Source organism: Anolis sagrei, chromosome 3 (assembly GCF_037176765.1).
Source record: "Anolis sagrei isolate rAnoSag1 chromosome 3, rAnoSag1.mat, whole genome shotgun sequence".
NCBI lineage: Eukaryota > Metazoa > Chordata > Lepidosauria > Squamata > Dactyloidae > Anolis > Anolis sagrei.
This window is the reverse complement of record NC_090023.1, coordinates 264825798-264844913: the sequence shown is the minus strand read 5'-3', so window position 1 is coordinate 264844913 and position 19116 is coordinate 264825798. Positions and strand designations below refer to the sequence as shown.

Genomic DNA, 19116 nt, shown 5'->3' with positions numbered 1-19116 from the left:
GTTATTGCCCCAACTCTATTCTCCGTCTTCATTGCTATGATACTTCACCTTGTTGATGGGAAGCTTCCCACCGGAGTGGAAATCATCTATCAGAGAGTTGGCAAGCTATTCAACCTCAGCAGACTGAAAGCCAAAACCAAGGTCACAACAACATCTCTTATAGAACTCTAGTATGCTGATGACAACGTCGTCTGTGCGCATTCAGAAGAAGATCTACAAGCCGCTCTCAACACCTTCGCAAAAGCATATGAGAAGCTTGGCCTGTCATTGAACATTGAAAAACCAAGGTGCTGTTCCAGCAGACACCAGCCATCCCCTCTCCAATGACAGAGATACAGCTTAATGGTGTAACATTAGAAAATGTGGACCATTTCCGCTACCTTGGCAGCCACCTCTCCACCAAAGTCAACATCGACACCGAAATACTGCACCGCCTGAGCTCTGCGAGCGCAGCATTTTTCCGAATGAAGCAGAGAGTGTTTGAGGACCGGGACATCCGTAGGGATAACAAGGTGCTTGTTTATAAAGCTATTGTCCTCCCAACCCTGCTCTATGCCTGTGAGACGTGGACTGTCTACAGACATCACAAGCAACTCCTGGAACGATTCCATCAGCGCTGCCTCAGGAAAATCCTGCAAATCTCTTGGGAAGACAAGCAGACAAACGTCAGCGTGCTGGAAGAAGGAAAGACCACCAGTATTGAAGCGATGGTCCTCCGCCACCAACTCCACTGGACCGGCCATGTTGTCCGGATGCCCGACCACCGTCTCCCAAAGCAGTTGCTCTACTCCGAACTCAAGAACGGAAAACGGAATGTCGGTGGGCAGGAAAAGAGATTTAAAGATGGCCTCAAAGCCAACCTTTAAAACTCTGGCATAGACACTGAGAACTGGGAAGCCCTGGCCCTTGACCGCTCCAGCTGGAGGTCAGCTGTGACCAGCAGAATTTGCAGAATTTGAGGAGGCATGAGTGAATTTGAGGAGGCACGAGTGGAGGGTGAAAAAGAGAAACGTGCCAAGAGGAAGGCGCGTCAAGCCAACCCCGACCGGGACCGCCTTCCACCTGGAAACCAATGCCCTCACTGTGGGAGAAGATGCAGAGCAAGAATAGGGCTCCACAGCCACCTACAAACCCACAAGAATATTGGAAGACAATCATCCTCGGAAAGCGAGGGATCGCCTAAGGTAAGGCTCAACCTTCCTTAAACCTTATCAACTTAAAACCAGGGTCTATTTTCCCCAAACTCTACCAGTGTTCACATTTGGACATATTATTTGTGTCAAGTTTGGTCCAGATCCATCATTGTTTGAGTCCACAGTGCTCCCTGGATGTAGATAAACTACAACTCCCAAACTCAAGGGCAATGCCCACCAAACCCCTCCAGTATTTTCTGTTAGTCATGGGAGTTCTATGTGCCAAGTTTGGTTCAATTCCATTGTTGGTAGAGTTCAGAATGCTCTTTGATTATAGGTGAACTATAAAGCTCAGCAACTACAACTCCCAAATGTCAAGGTCTATTTTCCACAAACTCCATTTGGGCATATTGAGTATTTGTTTCATGTCTGGTCCAGATCCATCATTGTTTAAGTCCATAGTGGTCTCTGGATGTAGATGAACTATAACTCCAAAACTCAAGGTCAATGCCCACCAAACCCTTCCAGTATTTTTTGTTAGTCATGTGTTTTGTTCAATTTTATCGTTGGTGGTGTTCAGATGCTCTTTGAGTGTAGGTGAACTATAAAGCCCAGTAACTCCAACTCCCAAATGTCACAGTCTATCTTCCCCAAACTCCACCAGTGTTCACATTTGGACATATTGAGTATTCATGCCAAGTCTGGTCCAAATCCATCATTGTTTGAGTCCAGAGTGCTCTCTGGATGTAGGTGAACTACAACTGGGCTTTATAGTTCACCTACAATCAAAGAGCATTCTGAACCCCACCAATGATAGTATTGGGCCGAACTTCCCACACAGAACCCTCATGACTAACAGAAAATACAGGAAGGGATTGGTGGGAATTGACCTTGAGTTTTGGAGTTGTAGTTCACATTTGGACATATTGAGTATTCATGCCAAGTCTGGTCCAAATCCATCATTGTTTGAGTCCACAGTGCTCCCTGGATGTAGGTGAACTACAACTACAAAACTCAAGGTCAATTCCCACCAATCCCTTCCTGTATTATCTGTTAGTCATGAGGGTTCTGTGTGGGAAGTTCGGCCCTATACTATCATTGTTAACTGGTGCTCCTTACAGGGAGCGGTCAACCCACCTGTTTAAGGAGCTCCACTGGCTGTCGTTCATTTTCCAGTCCCAACTCAAGATGCAAGTTCTTACCTACAAAGCCCTGAATGGTTTGGGACCTGCCTACCTACGTGACCGCATCTCTGTGTACGAACCCACACGATCTCTTCGATCATCTGGAGAGGCCCTGCTCACGCTCCCACCTCTTATCGCTGGCACGATTGGTGGGGACGAGGGAGAGGGCCTTCTCGGTGGTGGCCCCTCGACTCTGGATCTCGCTTCCCAAGGACATCCGGGATGCTCCAACTCTGGCAATTTTTAGGAGGAGCCTGAAAACGTGGTTGTTCCAGTGTGCCTTTCCAGAATAATGAATTTCTCAGCAATATGCCCTCAAAATGCACTTTATTATTCATTTAGGATTGATTGATTTGCATGCCCTATCCCCTCCGAAAATTTCCATCCCAGTTATATCCTACCTTGATCATGCCCAGCATTATTTTTTAAATTTTAATTTTACATTTGGCCCAGACGTAGGTTTTAAACGCTTGTTGTGCTACTGTATTGCTTATATTTTATTTATTTTTGTTTATGAGATGTATTTTAACTGTTTTGTATTGTTTGTTTGCTATTGTTTTATTACTGATGTGTTGTGGGCTCAGCCTCATGTAAGCCGCACCGAGTCCCTTGGGGAGATGGTAGCGGGGTATAAATAAAGTTTATTATTGCAGGGAATGGGCAGCTGAAAGTGATGAGGAAAGGGTGGGGAGCAGTTCATCCTCTGAGGAGGAGTTATAGCATATAAGTTGGTTTGGTTTCAATGGGTCTTTGCAGAAGGCAAAGTGTCTTATCGGGTGTGAATCTTTGTTACTGCCATTACTCTCAAGCTTGGGTCCTTGGACTACAGATCTCCATGTTTCCGTGACTTCTGGCTGATACTTCGTAAGTGCTGACTTCAACTCTCCCTTTGACTCTGGACTGTGTTTTGACAACGACTACGCTTTTTGGACTGCTTTATCTCATTTTGGACGTGCCTGGACTTCGGACTGCTTTTGGACTCTGATTTTGCGTGCTCCCACCTTGTTTTCTTGTGTTTTTTTGGACCTTTTGAGTTTCAAGCGGATTGCTGTATCTTTTTGTTATCCCAGATTATACTCCGGTATAATCCAGATTATATTTAAGTTGGGTTTTTTGCTTAGCGGTTGCTATAGACTCTTTGTTTCTGCTAGAGGCACTGAATTAAGTGTCTCTAAGCCTTTTTTGTGTTTAATAAACCTTTGTTTGGACCTTTTATATTGTGTTTGGCGTTCTTGAGGCTTCTGGGTCTTGACAGGGACCTTGTCGAAGGACTGCTTTCCTGAAATCCAGATGTTCTACATCCACAGCATTCCCTGCATCTAACCCGTTTGTAACTCTAATAAACCAACCAGTGCCCCAAAGACAAGTTCCACACAGGTGTTTACAAAAGCCAAAATAGTTTTTATTCACTTTCTCGGATGTTTGTCTTGACAAGACAATTAGCAAACATGCTAAGGCTATGAAAGTCCAGACGGACCAGAGAAAGAAACCCACATGCGACGCTGACCGATGGAAAGTTAACGGCTATTACAGGACTGACCATGCCCGCCAGGGCTACTGGGCCCACACAACGGGGGCGGCCTACAGCCACCATGGTAACGTGCTACACAGGACTCGGCAACCTGAGGTAGGTCTCTTTACAGTAAGAAAATAACATTTCCTACAGCGGTCAAACCCTGATCAGCAGAGGGAGGGACCTGCTAAAAATTGCAGATGGGGGATGAGGGGAGCAACTTCAGGAACCAATATCCAGGAGGGAAGGAAGTGGCCACATATATGGAGCAATGTAAACTGTTAATTGTTACAATTATCAAAGTATCTGAAGAGCTTTCCAAACAAAGCATTAGTAGTATCTCTAAATCAGTAATTCGGCAGAGGCAACTATGAAAGCTTTTGCAAAGCAGCACCACAGTCCCAAACCTGAAGAGTCCTTGATTTACGAGCAGGAGCGTTTGTTCGGCTGAAGGAATGTGCATGTCCTTTCTATAAAACTCGACAGGCCGAGAATGTCCTCACATTCCCTTTATTGCACTGGTGTGAGCGACGACGAGTCCTCCTTCGTTAAAGATACCTGAGACAAATGGGTAGTTCTTCCCCTACTGCGAGCGACGGAGTTCGCTCGTGAAATCGGCAATAAGGAAAGTAACTGAGCTCCATCTACAGAAAGAGGCATGGGAAGCAGCTCTTGCTACTTCGACGCGCCCTAGCAATACGCCGCTGTGCTCAACAGGTATGGTGTGACCGTGTCACATAACCGGAGTCCACATCCAGAGCCAATTCAGGAGAATCAGGACAAAGAAGGACACTGCTGCAAAAGTTCGACTTCCATCCAATGATCTGGGAAAGCCCAGCGCTAAAGAGAAGCCCGACCGTAAGAGACAAAAAGAGCGCCCTTTGCGGCCTGGCACGCACCAGATTCCCAGGATCACAAAACTGTACAAAAGAAAAAAGATAGAAAAAGAATATGCACTGGCATTAACACAGTGCTTATTTTAATATAAAATAAACAGCTTACATTTCCACTGTAAATATAGGCTATGTACAGAATTCTGTATAGATACAGCTACATGTATAAAGCTTCAATATAGGCCTCTCGAGACATTTATAATCATGGCTCCCTGAGCCACTTCTGTAGAGTGCATGTAATTGCAAAAACAAAAACAAGACAAAAAAATTAGAAAGAAGAATATGGAATAAATACCATAATAAAAACATAAAGGATCCTCCTTACAGTACTTTTTTTTCTTTTTGACTCGCAATGCTGAAAATTAAAAGAAGAAAAGGCAAAAATCTGCTTTGAGAACATGGAGATGGAGGAAGTCGAGGAGGAGGCTGAGGAGGAGGAGGCGGCAATACCTGCCACAGGCAGAATGCAATACCCTCCAGGTTAAAGTGACGTTGCCCTGAATTTTAGCCCTTGACAGCAATCTTATTATCTGCAGCAGCAAACATGGCATAGAAGCGGGAGTTCTCATTGGACAGAAGAGCAGACGGAGTGTCGAATTCCACCACCTAAAACAAATCGAGAGGGGGGAGAATGTGAGTGATGCATGAAAATAAGCACCGTTAATCCTTTTATTTATAAAACAGAGCTAAGGCCAAGAAACTCATAAACCCAACCAGTCTGCACATAGAATCCAACGTGAAAGGGAACAAAACGATCACAGAATCCAAACCCCTTCTTCAAAAAGCAAATTAAAGTCAATTTTGAAATGAATTCGGATTTGTTATTATTTATTTATTTATTTGGAACTTTTATATACCGTAGGCCTGGGCGGTTTCGTTCGTTAATTTTGTAATTCATTAAATATTCGTTATTTTTAGCAATTACAAAACGATTACAAAACATATTTTCAAACCCGGAAGTGTTTTTAAATATCGAAACAGCATCCTCCATCTTTTTTATGGGCTTCCGCCCGTTTCGGAAATGACGTTTTAGGGATGGAGGATGCTGGGTGCGCTGGGAGCCAATCCTGCGCTCCCAAGCACCGTGGCTGATAGTGATTGGGCGGGCTGCCCTTTAAAAGCGGCTCCGCGTGGCCGCATTGCTCATTGCTGGGGAAGGCGAGGAGACGGGAGGTTCGGGAGGGAGGCTTGGCTTGCATTCATTCATTGCTTGCATTCATTCATTCCCTGGGCTGGGAGCAGCGGGGAGGCTTTGCTGTTCGCTCCACAACAGGGCAAGCATTTTTAAATATTTCTGAAAAATATCTTTCTTTTATTCTTAAAAAAATTCAAAAAATATTCTAAAAAAAGAAAAGACCCTTGTGTGCCTGTGTGTGTGAGTTTGTCCCTGTCCTGTGGCTGTGTTCGCTCCACAACAGGGCAAGCATTGTTAATTTTCCATTTTTAAATATTTCTGATAAATATTTCTTTTTTAACGAATCGATTCATTGCCACCTTAACAAATTGACCCCTGTCTTCATAACGAAGTTTCAGAGGTAATTTGCGCATGCGTGGGGGGTCCGCCATCTTAACGAATCGATTCGTTAATATTAACAAAATTTCATAAATACTGAACTTTTTTAAAGGAAAGTTTTGTAATTATTTTAAATATCGAAACGCAAAAACCCCCCAAATACAAATTGATTTTAGAAACAAATTTTTGCGTTGTTACCCAAGCCTAATATACAGGTCTTCTCAACCTCCGCAGAGGGACTCAGTCCGGTTCACAACAAAAGATTCATAAACAAAGGTTTAAAACATCACATCTCATAATACACTTACACATTAAAAATACAATCATATAATTACACAAGGCCAAGTTGTCAGAATGAAGTCACAATTCATCGCCATCCGTCCGTGTGGTCAGGAGTTAGTGACTCACTCATCAAATGCTAAATTCCAGAACCAAGTTTTCACCAGTTTTCTAAAGGTCAGGAGAGAAGGGGCAGTTCTAATCTCCAGTGGGAGAGAGTTCCAGAGCCGAGGGGCCACCACCGAGAAGGTCCTGTCCCTCGTCCCCACCAGACGCAATTGCGAGGGTGGTGGGACCGAGAGCAGGGCTCCTCCAGAAGATCTTAACAACCTTGATGGTTCATAGGGGAGAATCCGTTCGGACTTCCAGCTTTTGATTGTGCCTGCACCTGATCTCTCTGGGGATTCTGGGCCTGTTGGTCATTCTGATGACACAGGGGATTTTGGGTCTGCAAGTCAGCAGTAAAGCCAACAAGAGATTTTAAGCCCTGATCCTGTTAATTTGCTCAGTTTTCATGGTATTTCCTATGCTATTATACATTGCCATCCATCTCACTAAACCACCTTATCCTTTAATCAGCTCGCATAGTGGTCTTCTCCCCCCACCCTCCAAAATTAGTCTGCTGTTACTGTTGTTGTTACACTGTTTTATGCTGTCTTAATTGTTATTGCTTTGCTTTCAATTGTATTCTGTCTTGGGCTTGGCCCCATGTAAGCCGCTCCGAGTCCCTTCAGGGAGATGGAGACGGGGTAGAAAAATAAAGTTGTTGTTGTTTTTTGCCTCCTCCTCCTCCTCTTTCTTTTTCTCATTTCTTTCTTTCTCTTCTTCCTTTCTCTTCTTCCTTTCTCTTCTTGCTTTCTTTCTTGCTTTCTTTCTTTCTCTTCCCTTCCTTTCCCTTCTCTTCTCTTCCTCCCTTTTCTCCATTCCTTTTCCTTTTCTCTTCTTCCTCTTCCTCTTCTTCTTCTTCTTCTTCTGACAATGTGTCTGAAGGCCACATTCCTCAAAGGCAGTTCAGTAAGGAAGCAAGGTCAGGAATAGATCGGAGTTCAGAGGATGAAACTGAAAGTCCAGGTAGACAGACTAATGAGCATCTAGATAGGAGATTTATGTTCCATCAACACAGAGCTTCTCAGGAGAGTTTACAAAGGTCAAAATATTTATTAGCAAAGAAGTTCTTATCAGTTTCCCAGGGGAGAAAGCATGATTGGCCTGTCAGTCTGGGCAATGTTGGTGTTTGAGTATAGAACTACATAGAATTCTATGATTCTATGATTTTACTGTCAAGTCAAGGGATTTCTAATTTCATGTTCCATAGAATCATAGAGTTGGAAGAGACCTCATGGGTCATCCACTCCAACCCCCTGCCAAGAAGCAAGAAAATTGCATTCAAAGCACCCCCGACATCAAGGGACATCAAATGATCAAGGGTCTGGAGAACAAGCCCTATGAGGAGCGGCTTAGGGAGCTGGGCATGTTTAGCCTGAAGAAGAGAAGGCTGAGAGGAGATATGATAGCCATGTATAAATATGTGAGAGGAAGCCACAGGGAGGAGGGAGCAAGCTTGTTTTCTGCTTCCTTGGAGACTAGGACGCGGAACAATGGCTTCAAACTATAAGAGAGGAGATTCCATCTGAACATTAGGTAGAACTTCCTGACTGTGAGAGCCGTTCAGCAGTGGAACTCTCTGCCCCGGAGTGTGGTGGAGGCTCCTTCTTTGGAAGCTTTTAAGCAGAGGCTGGATGGCCATTTGTCAGGGGTGATTTGAATGCAATATTCCTGCTTCTTGGCAGAATGGGGTTGGACTGGATGGCCCAGAAGGTCTCTTCCAACTCTTTGATTCTATGACAGATGGCCATCCAGCCTCTGTTTAAAAGCTTCCAAAGAATGAGCCTCCACCACACTCCGGGCCAGAGAGTTCCACTGCTGAACAGCTCTCACAGTCAGGAAGTTCTTCCTCATGTTCAGATGGAATCTCCTTTCTTGTAGTTTGAAGCCATTGCTCCACGTCCTAGTCTCCAGGGAAGCAGAAAACAAGCTTGCTCCCTCCTCCCTGTGGCTTCCTCTCACATATTTATACATGGCTCTCATGTCTCCTCTCAGCCTTTTCTTCTACAGGATAAACATGCCCAGCTCTTTAAGCCGCTCCTCATAGGGCTTGTTCTCCAGAGCTTTGATAATTTTAGTCGCCCTCCTCTGGACACATTCCAGCTTGTCAATATCTCTCTTCAATTGTGGTGCCCAATGTTTCCTTTTGTTCGTGTTTCATGGTAACAAGTTTTGAGGACTATTCCTGAATCTCATGTTTTGGATTTATTCTGCTTTTGTATTCCTGGATTTTGATGTTACTCCTGTACTATGATTTCTGTGGATTATTCTTGATATTTGGACTTTGGTTTTTTTATACTTTTGGTTGAACTGCTTTTCATATATTCTTCAATAAACTGCTTTGCTATTTTACCTTGGACTGGAGTGTATGTTAAATACAGAGGTGGTTCCCAGCCTTGGAGTACAATAGGATTCTTCTTATCAACCATTAAGAGAGGTTTACCACACCATCTCACAAAAGCAGCATGTTTCACTGCTGAACCACTTTTCACCTTGGAGGCTGTGTTTTATCTCACTCTCCCAACAATTCACTTAATTATGCAGAATCCTACAGAGTTCTGTCTCAGTTTGAAGAGGCTCAATGCAACAAGGCTGTGAGAGGGAAAAGGCATTCAGCTCTTGCTCACCTGGCCTTGCATCAGCACCATAATCCGATCAGAGCCCAGAACTGTATGAAGGCGGTGAGCAATTGTCAGCATTGTACAGTCTGCAAAGGCCTCTCTGATTGTTTCTTGGATCAGTAGATCGGTCTCTGTGTCCATGGCAGCTGTCGCTTCATCCAGGATCAAGACCTAGGGAGCAGAACATCAGTTTTGTTTAAAAAGGCAAACACACTTTGCTCCAAATGGGATTGCAAAATTAAAAGAAAATGAATACACAGAGGAGGAAGATGTATAACTTTTCCTTTAACGCCCTTTCAGATAGGCCCTATATCCCAGGATCTGATCCCAGGTTTTCTGGCAGTTTAAAGCAGAAAACTGGGATCAGATCCTGGGATATAGGCTGCTGATGCGTTTTGAAAATGTGTAATGTAGTTTTCAAAGTGTGTTTGTATGTTTAAAATGTAATGCTGTGTGCCGAGATAATTCCTGCATGGAAAGGGTTAATTCCACACAGGAATTAACCCTTAAATCTTAGTACAGAGAGCAATGGACGCAGTAGTTCATCGTATGTCATACGTCACTCTGGAATGCAAGAGGTGTGGACTAACGCTGATAACAACGTGTTCTGTTCTTCGAGATGTAGCAGCCGATGGAGAGGAAGCAATTTTTACGACGTGCTTAGCTTCTTATGTAAATAGTTGTACAATAAATTAGCTGATAGTTTAAAGGAGACTGTGATCGATGTGTTTCCTTGCCTTGCTGTGCGGAGGCCATTGACATAGGCCCTGTCTGGAAGGGCTGAAACTTACTCCCTGGGCTTTGTTTGCTGTACTACCATAGACTTATGCACAGTGATTTCCAAATAGAAACCACTTAAGCATCAGTTGCATTAGGATCTGCTGCTAACATCCAAATCTTAAACTCCTACTGACAGAACAGAACAAATAACAAAGCCATTTAGCCAACAGAACTAGGGTCAGACAGAGAATGAATGCCATCCAGAATTTTTAATATACTCAGAGTCATATAAGTTAATACTTAGTCATTTACTTTGCTAAGAATCTTAGCTTTCATTTTAAAAACAAAAACCAATGTATATATTCTGCAAAGGATTTCAGCCTTGTTTCTTGTGACAAGAAACAAGAATAAGAATTCAGTAGCATACATAGCTATTGTCTCAAACTGTAAACCTAATTAAAAATCAGAATGAATTCTGGGTTGTTGTAGGTTTTTCTGGGCTATATGGCCATGTTCTAGAGGCATTTTCTCCTGACATTTCGCCTGCATCTATGGCAAGCATCCTCAGAGGTAGTGAGGTCTGTTGAGCTTGTTGCCTAAATAATAGCAGAGAGGTGAGCAAGATTGAGAATAAAACAGACATTTGACACCCCCAATAAATCGTCATGCTCTTTAATTCCCCAACTTACCTTACAACGACGCAGCAAAGCTCTGGCAATGCAAAGCAGCTGCCTCTCTCCAACAGAGAAGTTTTCGCCATTTTCCATTACTTCAGATTCAAGTTTCATGGGCAGCTGAGAGATCTAGTTGATGTTAAAGAAACAAAGCCATGACTTTAAAATGCTGCATACACAAACACAAAGGCAAACGTTCAATGCCTAGAACCAACCAAATACAGATAAGGGTGAAGGCTTTCCCTACTGGCTCTGAGGGTTGCTGCTCATCTCCATTTCTAAACCGAAGAGTCTGTGTTGTCCTTAGACATCTCCGAGATGATATTGCCGGCATGACTGCATGGCTAAGGCACCCATAAGGAAATACCAGAAAAATGCCAGCAATTCGATCAAGGAGGAAATTTACGAACAAAAGCTCTTCGGCAGGGAAAGTTGAGTGACAACACACAAACACACACACATACACCCGTGGCCAGAATCGAGCACAACCTCCAAGATGCCAAAGATGGGAAAGCCTATATATACTTTTACCTATGTATAAGTCTGTCTTGTCATTATATAACGGCACTGAATGTTTGCCATATATGTGTTCTGTGATCCACTCTGAGTCCCCTTCGGGATGAGAAGGACGGAATATAAATACTGTAAATAAGTGGGTTCCCAAAACAACACTTTCCAGGCAAAATATAACCTGTCAACAATTACTGCCTTCAGCTCTCCAAAAACAAGCACAAAACCCATCCACAAAGCGTGGCCTTCTTCCTTCATAATGTCTCCCCACAAAGGGCCAACCTCTCCTTTGGAGTTACCCAAGCTGGGTATAACGGAAAAACTAATTGTAACAGAGGTTTTTTTGTCTATATTTACTACTGTTGATATTATGGAAAGGGCAATCAGGAGCTGGTTACATCTGATTGGTCGTTGTGCCACCATGGATACGTAGCCTTTGCAGTAGAAATGTATGCATTTTAGAGTGGCTAGCAAGAAAAGGGGTGGAGCTAGATAGAAAAAGTGGGAACATTTAAAAAAATCTCTAGCCAGGAGCTAGAAGGAAGAATATCGGTATTTACGTTTGTAGCTTCCAAGTAAAGAAAAAACTAATATAAGTATAATTCTTAGTTAAGTAAAACTGAGAGATAGAGATTCCTTTGGACTAAGTTTTCAGTCAGACTATTGACGGAAGAGAGTGACTAAAAGTCATAAGCTAGCCAGCCAGAAGGCTGTGGAGAAATATATTTTGAAGGAGAAGAAAATGGCTTAACAGAGTAAAATTAAGTTAAACTGTTTTGAAAGTTACATAATAACAATTTTTATATATTCAAAGGAGTGAAAGACAGTTGCAATAATATCCAAGTGGAACTGAAGCAATGTACTTTGTAACAGATAAGCTTATGTGCAAAAGAGCTCATAAATAAACATTTCTTTGTTTCAACATATATATTGAAGTCTTGTGTCAAGTTACAGGACTAAATTTACATGGCTGGAAATCAGTTGGAGATTACATTGATGTAACCTGTGAGGAGAGGTTGGAAGCTACATATTGACTCCAGGATTGGGTTACACATTGAAGAAATATACATAGACATCTAAACATTGCATACTGTAACAAACACATATAAAGAAAGGCGACACAGAGACAAAGATAGTGTGTTTCAGGCATGAACTGTAAGTCACTGGGTTTGTGAGCTTCGATTCCTCACTCTCCTCGTATCGCCTCATCACCTCACATGCACATACATATATGTTCAATGTTGGCAGAGGTGGGATATCCAAGGTCTTGGTATACAGCTCCTTGGGAATGCCCGCCCTGTCTCGTTGCACTGGGTCTTTCAAATAAAACCCTCTCATAGAAATGGGGCTCAGCTTTTCCCACTTTGGCAGGAAAAACAAAATGCAAAGATACAGTATGAGGGATAATGCCTGGCTCGAGAGCAGTACGTGTGAAAAAGATCTTGGAGTCCTTGTGGACAACAAGTTAAACATGAGCCAACAATGTGATGTGGCGGCAAAAAAAGCCAATGGGATTTTGGCCTGCATCAATAGGAGCATAGTGTCTAGATCTAGGGAAGTCATGCTACCCCTCTATTCTGCTTTGGTTAGACCACACCTGGGATATTGTGTCCAATTCTGGGCACCACAATTCAAGAGAGATATTGACAAGCTGGAATATGTCCAGAGGAGGGCGACTAAAATGATAAAAGGTCTGGAGAACAAGCCCTATGAGGAGTGGCTTAAGGAGCTGGGTATGTTTAGCCTGAAGAAGAGAAGGCTGAGAGGAGATATGATAGCCATGTATAAATATGTGAGAGGAAGCCATAGGGAGGAGGGAGCAAGCTTGTTTTCTGCTTCCCTGGAGACTAGGACACAAAACAATGGCTTCAAACTACAAGAAAGGAGATTCCATCTGAACATGAGGAAGAACTTCCTGACTGTGAGAGCCGTTCAGCAGTGGAACTCTCTGCCCCGGAGTGTGGTGGAGGCTCCTTCTTTGGAAGCTTTTAAACAGAGGCTGGATGGCCATCTGTCAGGGGTGATTTGAATGCAATATTCCTGCTTCTTGGCAGGGGGTTGGACTGGATGGCCTATGAGGTCTCTTCCAACTCTTTGATTCTATGATTCTATGATTCTATGTGGGTAAACGAGAACCCCACCTTTACTACCAATTCCTGTACTTACACAATCCTTCATGTGGGTCCTTTCCAAAGCATCCCAGATCTGTTCCTCACCGTACTGTGAGAAGGGATCTAGGTTAGACCTGGAGGAGGAAGAGAAGAACAGAAAATGACTGCCAAGTGTCCTCTAAAATACACACCATTCAAAGAAAATAGTCAAGACATCCAAACTCAAAAGGTATTGAAAGAGAGTTGATAGGAAAGTTGTCCAAAACAAACAAATTTGCCTGGCTTCCAAGCAGTACCTTTCAGTATGCATGCAGCACACATTTTAGGAATCCATAAAATTAAAGATTCCCAGGCAGACAAAAATTATTTTATCAAACAACATACATAAAAAAGGAAGGCTAGCTCAAAAAGTGGGGGAAAAAATCCAAACTCTAATATGTTCTCAAGTGGGAAATCTATCTGTTTAAGAGTCTTAAACAGAAGAAAGCCCTATGAATTTCATAGGATTGCCATAAGTTGATAGGTGTGATATGTCAGCCTGTTCAGCCTGTTATTGTGTCTGATGTTCATGTTGATGTTTATGATGGTAATGATGTTCATGTTGATGTTCATAATGAGAATGGAGATGATGTTCCTGATGATGAGCCTGGGGATGAGGGTTTGCTTGGGCCTGAGTTAAGTCCTGAGTTAAGTTCAGAAGAGACGCCTGAGCTGTCTCAGGAAGATTCACAAGGCCACATTTTTGGGAGAGGCCCTTCACCGCTTTTCTCAGAACAAATGTCTGACTATGATTTGTCGGGCACAGGAGTTAATGAGGGTGGTTATAATGAAAGCTTGGACAGAAAGCAAAGTTTTAGTAAACAGAGGCAAAGGCCTCAGAGACTGAGACAATCAGTTCGGCTTCAGCAAACGAGAGATGACAAATCTTTATCTGGTGGGAAGGTCAAGAAAAATGCTTTCCTTTCTATTGTCGAAGGCTTTCATGACCGGAATCAACAGACCTTGGAAGAAGGTCTGTTCCTACTTCCAACAGACCTCACTGCCTCTGAGGATGCTTGCCATAGATGAAGGCGAAACGTCAGGAGAAAGTGCCTCTAGAACATGGCCATATAGCCCGGGAAAACCTACAACAACCCAGCTTTCCTTTCTGTTTTGGGATTTGAGAAAGCTTTATAATGATTCATGGGAGAAAGTTGCCCCAGTCGGGTCAACATTGTTATTTTATCACGGTCTTGCTTGCAAGTGCTCTTAGTTTCATGTACCAAGTTTTTGCCAAGCTTAATTTTTGTCTATGGGATTCTCCTGCTGTCTTGTTTCATGGATTCAAGTACCTAGTTTCATGGATTTCTAATGTACTCATGGATCTTGTGTTCCTTTGAAGCTTATGGACTGTCTCTTATATTGGATTATATAATTTTAACTGGTTTTATATGAATTTTTATTGTGTGATATTAAATGTTTTTAATTGATATGTATGCATGTATAAGGTAAAGGTAGGTAAAGGTAGTCCCCTGACATTAAGTCCAGTCATGTCTGACTCTGGGGTGTGGTGCTCATCTCCATTTCTAAGCCGAAGAGCCAGCGTTGTCCGTAGATACCTCCATGTGGCCGGCATGACTGCATGGAGCGCTGTTACCTTCCCGCCGGAGCGGTACCTATTGATCTACTCACATTTGCATGTTTTCGAACTGCTAGGTTGGCAGAAGCTAGGGCTGACAGCGGAAGCTCACGCTGCTCCCCGGAATCGAACCTGTGACCTTTCGATCAACAAGCTCAGCAGCTCAGTGCTTTAACCCACTGTGCCACCGGGGGCTCCTGTATGCATGTATGTTCTGTGTATATTGTTTTATATGCTTTGATGTTTTATATCTTAATGTTATGTTGTTTATTTTATTGCAATTTGTATTATTATATTGTAATTCTTGTTCAGGCTTGGCCCCATGTAAGCCACTCCGAGTCCCCTTTGGGGAGATGGTAGCGGGGTATAAATAAAGTTTATTATTTATTATTAACTGTTGCCATGAGCCACTTTCAGGCTGAAAAGAGCAGGATAAAAATGAGATAAATAAATAAATAAATAAATAAATAAATAAATAAATAAATATTGTTTCGCTATTTTTTACTGCTTTGCCTACATATATTTTACAATAAACTGCTTGCTGATTTTACCAAGCTGGTATTGTATTTAAGATCCAAGGTGTTCCTGCTCCGGCGTACGACAATAGGTGACTCAAAGGCACTTTTGGCAACCCCATCAAATTCTTAGGGTTCTCTTTGCTACATGGAGTAAAAATGTAACCAGAAGCCATAAGACAAGTGTAGGTAATTCCGAAAGCAGTTAATTCTGTGCTATATTTACTAGTGGAATGTCCGCTTGTGACTTGCTCCATACTATTTGGAAGGCTGCAGAAGTGATAATCTCTTTTTCATCTCCTTTTGTGATGTGTTCTACTAACCTGACAGTACCACTAAACAGCACAGGCTCCTGGGGGATGATGGACAGCTTGCTCCGGAGATCTGCCAAGCCAATGTCATTGATTTTCACTCCATCAATTTTAATGCAGCCCCCTGAGAGTTCAACCAAACGAAAGAGAGCCATTCCCAGGGAGGACTTTCCTGAAAAAAGCAAGGAAGAATAATAATGATAAGACAATATTGACACAAATAAATGTTTCATATATAACAAAAATACAGAAGAACTGACAGTTCTGGCTTATAATGATGGAAGGTGATGATGTTTGCCCAAACAACAACCCTTATCTGGTTACTTTCCGGATTCAGGATACTTGCCTGCTTTATGATTGGTCTGCTCATCAAGCTAGGATTCTCTGTTCAGATGCAATGCTGAACAAGCCACAGATTGAGCTTTTCTAGTTTATAGTCATCCCTCAAGATTCGATTATTTGTGGATTATTTGCTGCTGCCTCTGCTGAGGGAATATGTGCCAGTTTGCCAGTTTGATTTCTTCCCACAGGTCAAAAATTTGACCACTGACAAGCCTGACTTAAATGAGCAGAGCTCAAGAGGGACACCAATCTTATCACAGTCCTGATTAAAAGTAGAACAGGACAACAGCAGAGGGGGCAGCAAATAATTTGTGGATCATACCAAAACTTAAAAAAAAAATATTAAACACCCACAGAAAATATTTTTAGACACATGTAAGGTACTTTTTTCTCTGTGCTAAATACAGTTTGAGGGCCCTAGAGATATTTGTGGGTTTCCCCACAGGGGCACTGAGCTCTCAATCCCTTCAAATGTGTAGGAACAACTGTATTGTCATATGTTCCATAGTTGATGGTGGTGGTAGACCTGGCAGTTGGTGATGGAAGGGTTAATGTAAGTTTTGGTTCTAAAGGGCTGAGTAGTTTGTAAGTAACAGTTTATAGGTAAAAGCAATTAAGGGTGGACGTATGCAAGAGATGGATTGCAGTTGGGTGTTACTGGATTTAAGGAGCTAACCTTGAGACTGATCTTTGGGAGAAAAGTATCTGTTGCATTTTGGTGGTGGATGCTGCTGGTTTTCCCCCCTGGTCTGTTGGATTTTCAGTATCCTGACTTGCCTCCTGGAACCCTGGGACCTTGAACTTTTGGACTGGCTTTTGACTACGATATAGACTCTTGATCCCTGGACTCTGTTATTGAACTCTCGGCATTCGACCACTAGACTGGACTCTTTTGACTACGAAGTTATTTTTGCTATGTTTTGTTTATTCTGAGTGCTATCTTTATGTTTTATATTTTGGACTATAAAAACAGCCAACAAATAGTGCTGTTTTAATTAAACTGTTTAATAAAACTGGGAGTTTGATTAATCTCTACCTAAAATAGGTAGAACCCTGGCAACGTGACATGTATTGAGTCACTGCTTCTGGCAGAAGAACTGAAGCAGCGTGATCCAGCTGTATAATTTGTTGTCAAAGGGTATCATAGCTGGAATCACTGGGTCGCTGTGAGTTTTCTGGGCTGTACAGCCATATTCCTCTCTTGACGTTTCGCCCACATCTATGGCAGGCATCCTCAGAGGTTGTGAGGTCTGGGTTGTTGTAGGTTTTTTCGGGCTATATGACCATGTTCTAGAGGCATTTTCTCCTGACTTTTCGCCTGCACCTATGGCAAGCATCCTCAGACCTCACTACCTCTGAGGATGCCTGCTATAGATGCAGGCGAAACTTCAGGAGAAAATGCCTCTATAACATGGCCATATAGCCCAAAAAAACCTACAACAACCCAGTGATTCCGGCCATGAAAGTCTTCAGCAATATGTTGTGAGGTCTGTTGTTAACTAGTCAAATAGGGTTTATATATCTGTGGAATAATGTCCAGGATGGCAGAAAGAGCTCTCGTCTGCTTGAGGCAAGTGCAAATGTTGCAACCAGCCACCTTGATTAGCACTGAATGGCCTTGCAGCTTCAAAGCCTGGCTGCTTCCAGCCTGGGGGAATCTTTTTTTGGAAAGTGTTCGCTGGCTTTGACTGTTTCCTGTCTGGAATTCCCCTGTTTTTGAGTGTTGTTTTTTATTTACTGCCCTTCTGATCGCTTCTGAAGGCGCTGAACAAACTGCGCTCTGGCACCACGAGATGCAGAGCCAACCTTAAGAAATGGGGCTACAAAGTGGAATCCACAACATGCGAATGTGGAGAAGAGCAAACCACTGACCACCTGCTGCAATGCAACCTGAGTCCTGCCACATGCACAATGGAGGACCTTCTTATAGTAACACACCAGAGGCACTCCAAGTGGCCAGCTACTGGTCAAAGGACATTTAATCAACTACCAAGCTTGCAAACTTTGTGTTTTGTTTGTTTGTTTGTTAAAAAATGCAATACAAGTGTTTGGTTTGCACCTGACACGATAAATAAATAAATATTTACTGCCCTGATTTTAGAGTTTTTTTTAAATACTGGTAATCGGATTTTGTTTATTTTCACTGGAACACTGTTCATAACTCCTAGCTTGTGAAGGACGCTGCTTGTAAAGGACTCCTAGCTTGTAAAGGACGCTGCTCTTCCATGCCTTTTTTAAGAAAAAAAAGAACTGCTAAGGGCAGACTCACAGGCAAAGCTTGGGAACAGATGTCTACCGTTCTGGTAGACTTTTACTAGCGCACCAAGAACACTTATGCAACCTGTAATATCAAACCTGTTTCAAGCAAACTTCTATGATAGACTTTGCAACTTGTAACAAGGATGTGCGTGCATGCATACACAGACAATGAATAGTGTGCATTAGTCACTTCAGCCTCTATAAAGCTGCAAAGCTATGTAAAGCACGTAGATTTCTGCAACACAACAGCAGAACTAACTTCTACCAGCACGGCCTTCCACTAGATGGCTCCCGTCAGCTTACATAGATGCCGTGTTTTCAAAAACATGCACAGAATGAATCTGAGCTGCCTGAGAAGTTCTCTGTGTTCCTCTGTCCTCACCTGACCCCGTCCTCCCCACGATGCCAATCTTTTCCTTGGGTTTGATAGTGAAGCAGACTTTCTTGAGGACAAGCGGCAAGTTCTCCCGATACCGCATTTCTGTATTTTCAAAGGTAACTTCTCCTTCCTGAGGCCAATCCAGAGGAGGAGCTTTGTTCTTAATCCGAGCCGGAGCCTCCAAGGAGAGAGTCTGAGAAATCAACAGGGAAAGGTGAGAAAGAGAAAAGACAAGAAAAGAGTCAAGCCTTGGGTGCAAACAGTGTTCCCGGACATATTTCCTTTTAATGCATTTCAGGTGAATACAGGTTGCTGTATATTCATTACACAATCCAATTCAGAATTTAAGAGGACACCAAATTGGGAGGGAGAGCCAATACTCCAGAGGACAGGAGCAGGATTCAAAACGATCTTGACAGATTAGAGACATGGGCCA

General features: G+C 42.8%; 1 protein-coding gene across 2 annotated transcripts in view; it reads right to left on the bottom strand.

The window, feature by feature from the left end:
* Positions 1–3697: 3697 nt before the first annotated feature.
* Positions 3698–19116, bottom strand: part of ABCC5 (ATP binding cassette subfamily C member 5) — a 100663-nt gene continuing 85244 nt past the window's right edge. The window contains exons 25-31 of one of the 2 annotated variants that reach the window (XR_010909530.1): positions 18684–18873; positions 15713–15872; positions 13312–13390; positions 10651–10764; positions 9248–9412; positions 5174–5329; positions 3698–4750 (exon numbers count right to left, since the gene is read on the bottom strand). Coding sequence is in view for 1 of the 2 variants with exons in the window: in XM_067466098.1 (XP_067322199.1) it covers positions 5228–5329; positions 9248–9412; positions 10651–10764; positions 13312–13390; positions 15713–15872; positions 18684–18873 (810 nt within the window). In the remaining variant the exon portion in view is untranslated. Of the gene's footprint in view, positions 5330–9247; positions 9413–10650; positions 10765–13311; positions 13391–15712; positions 15873–18683; positions 18874–19116 lie in introns of both variants that reach the window. The other variant, XM_067466098.1, reaches the window with a different exon arrangement.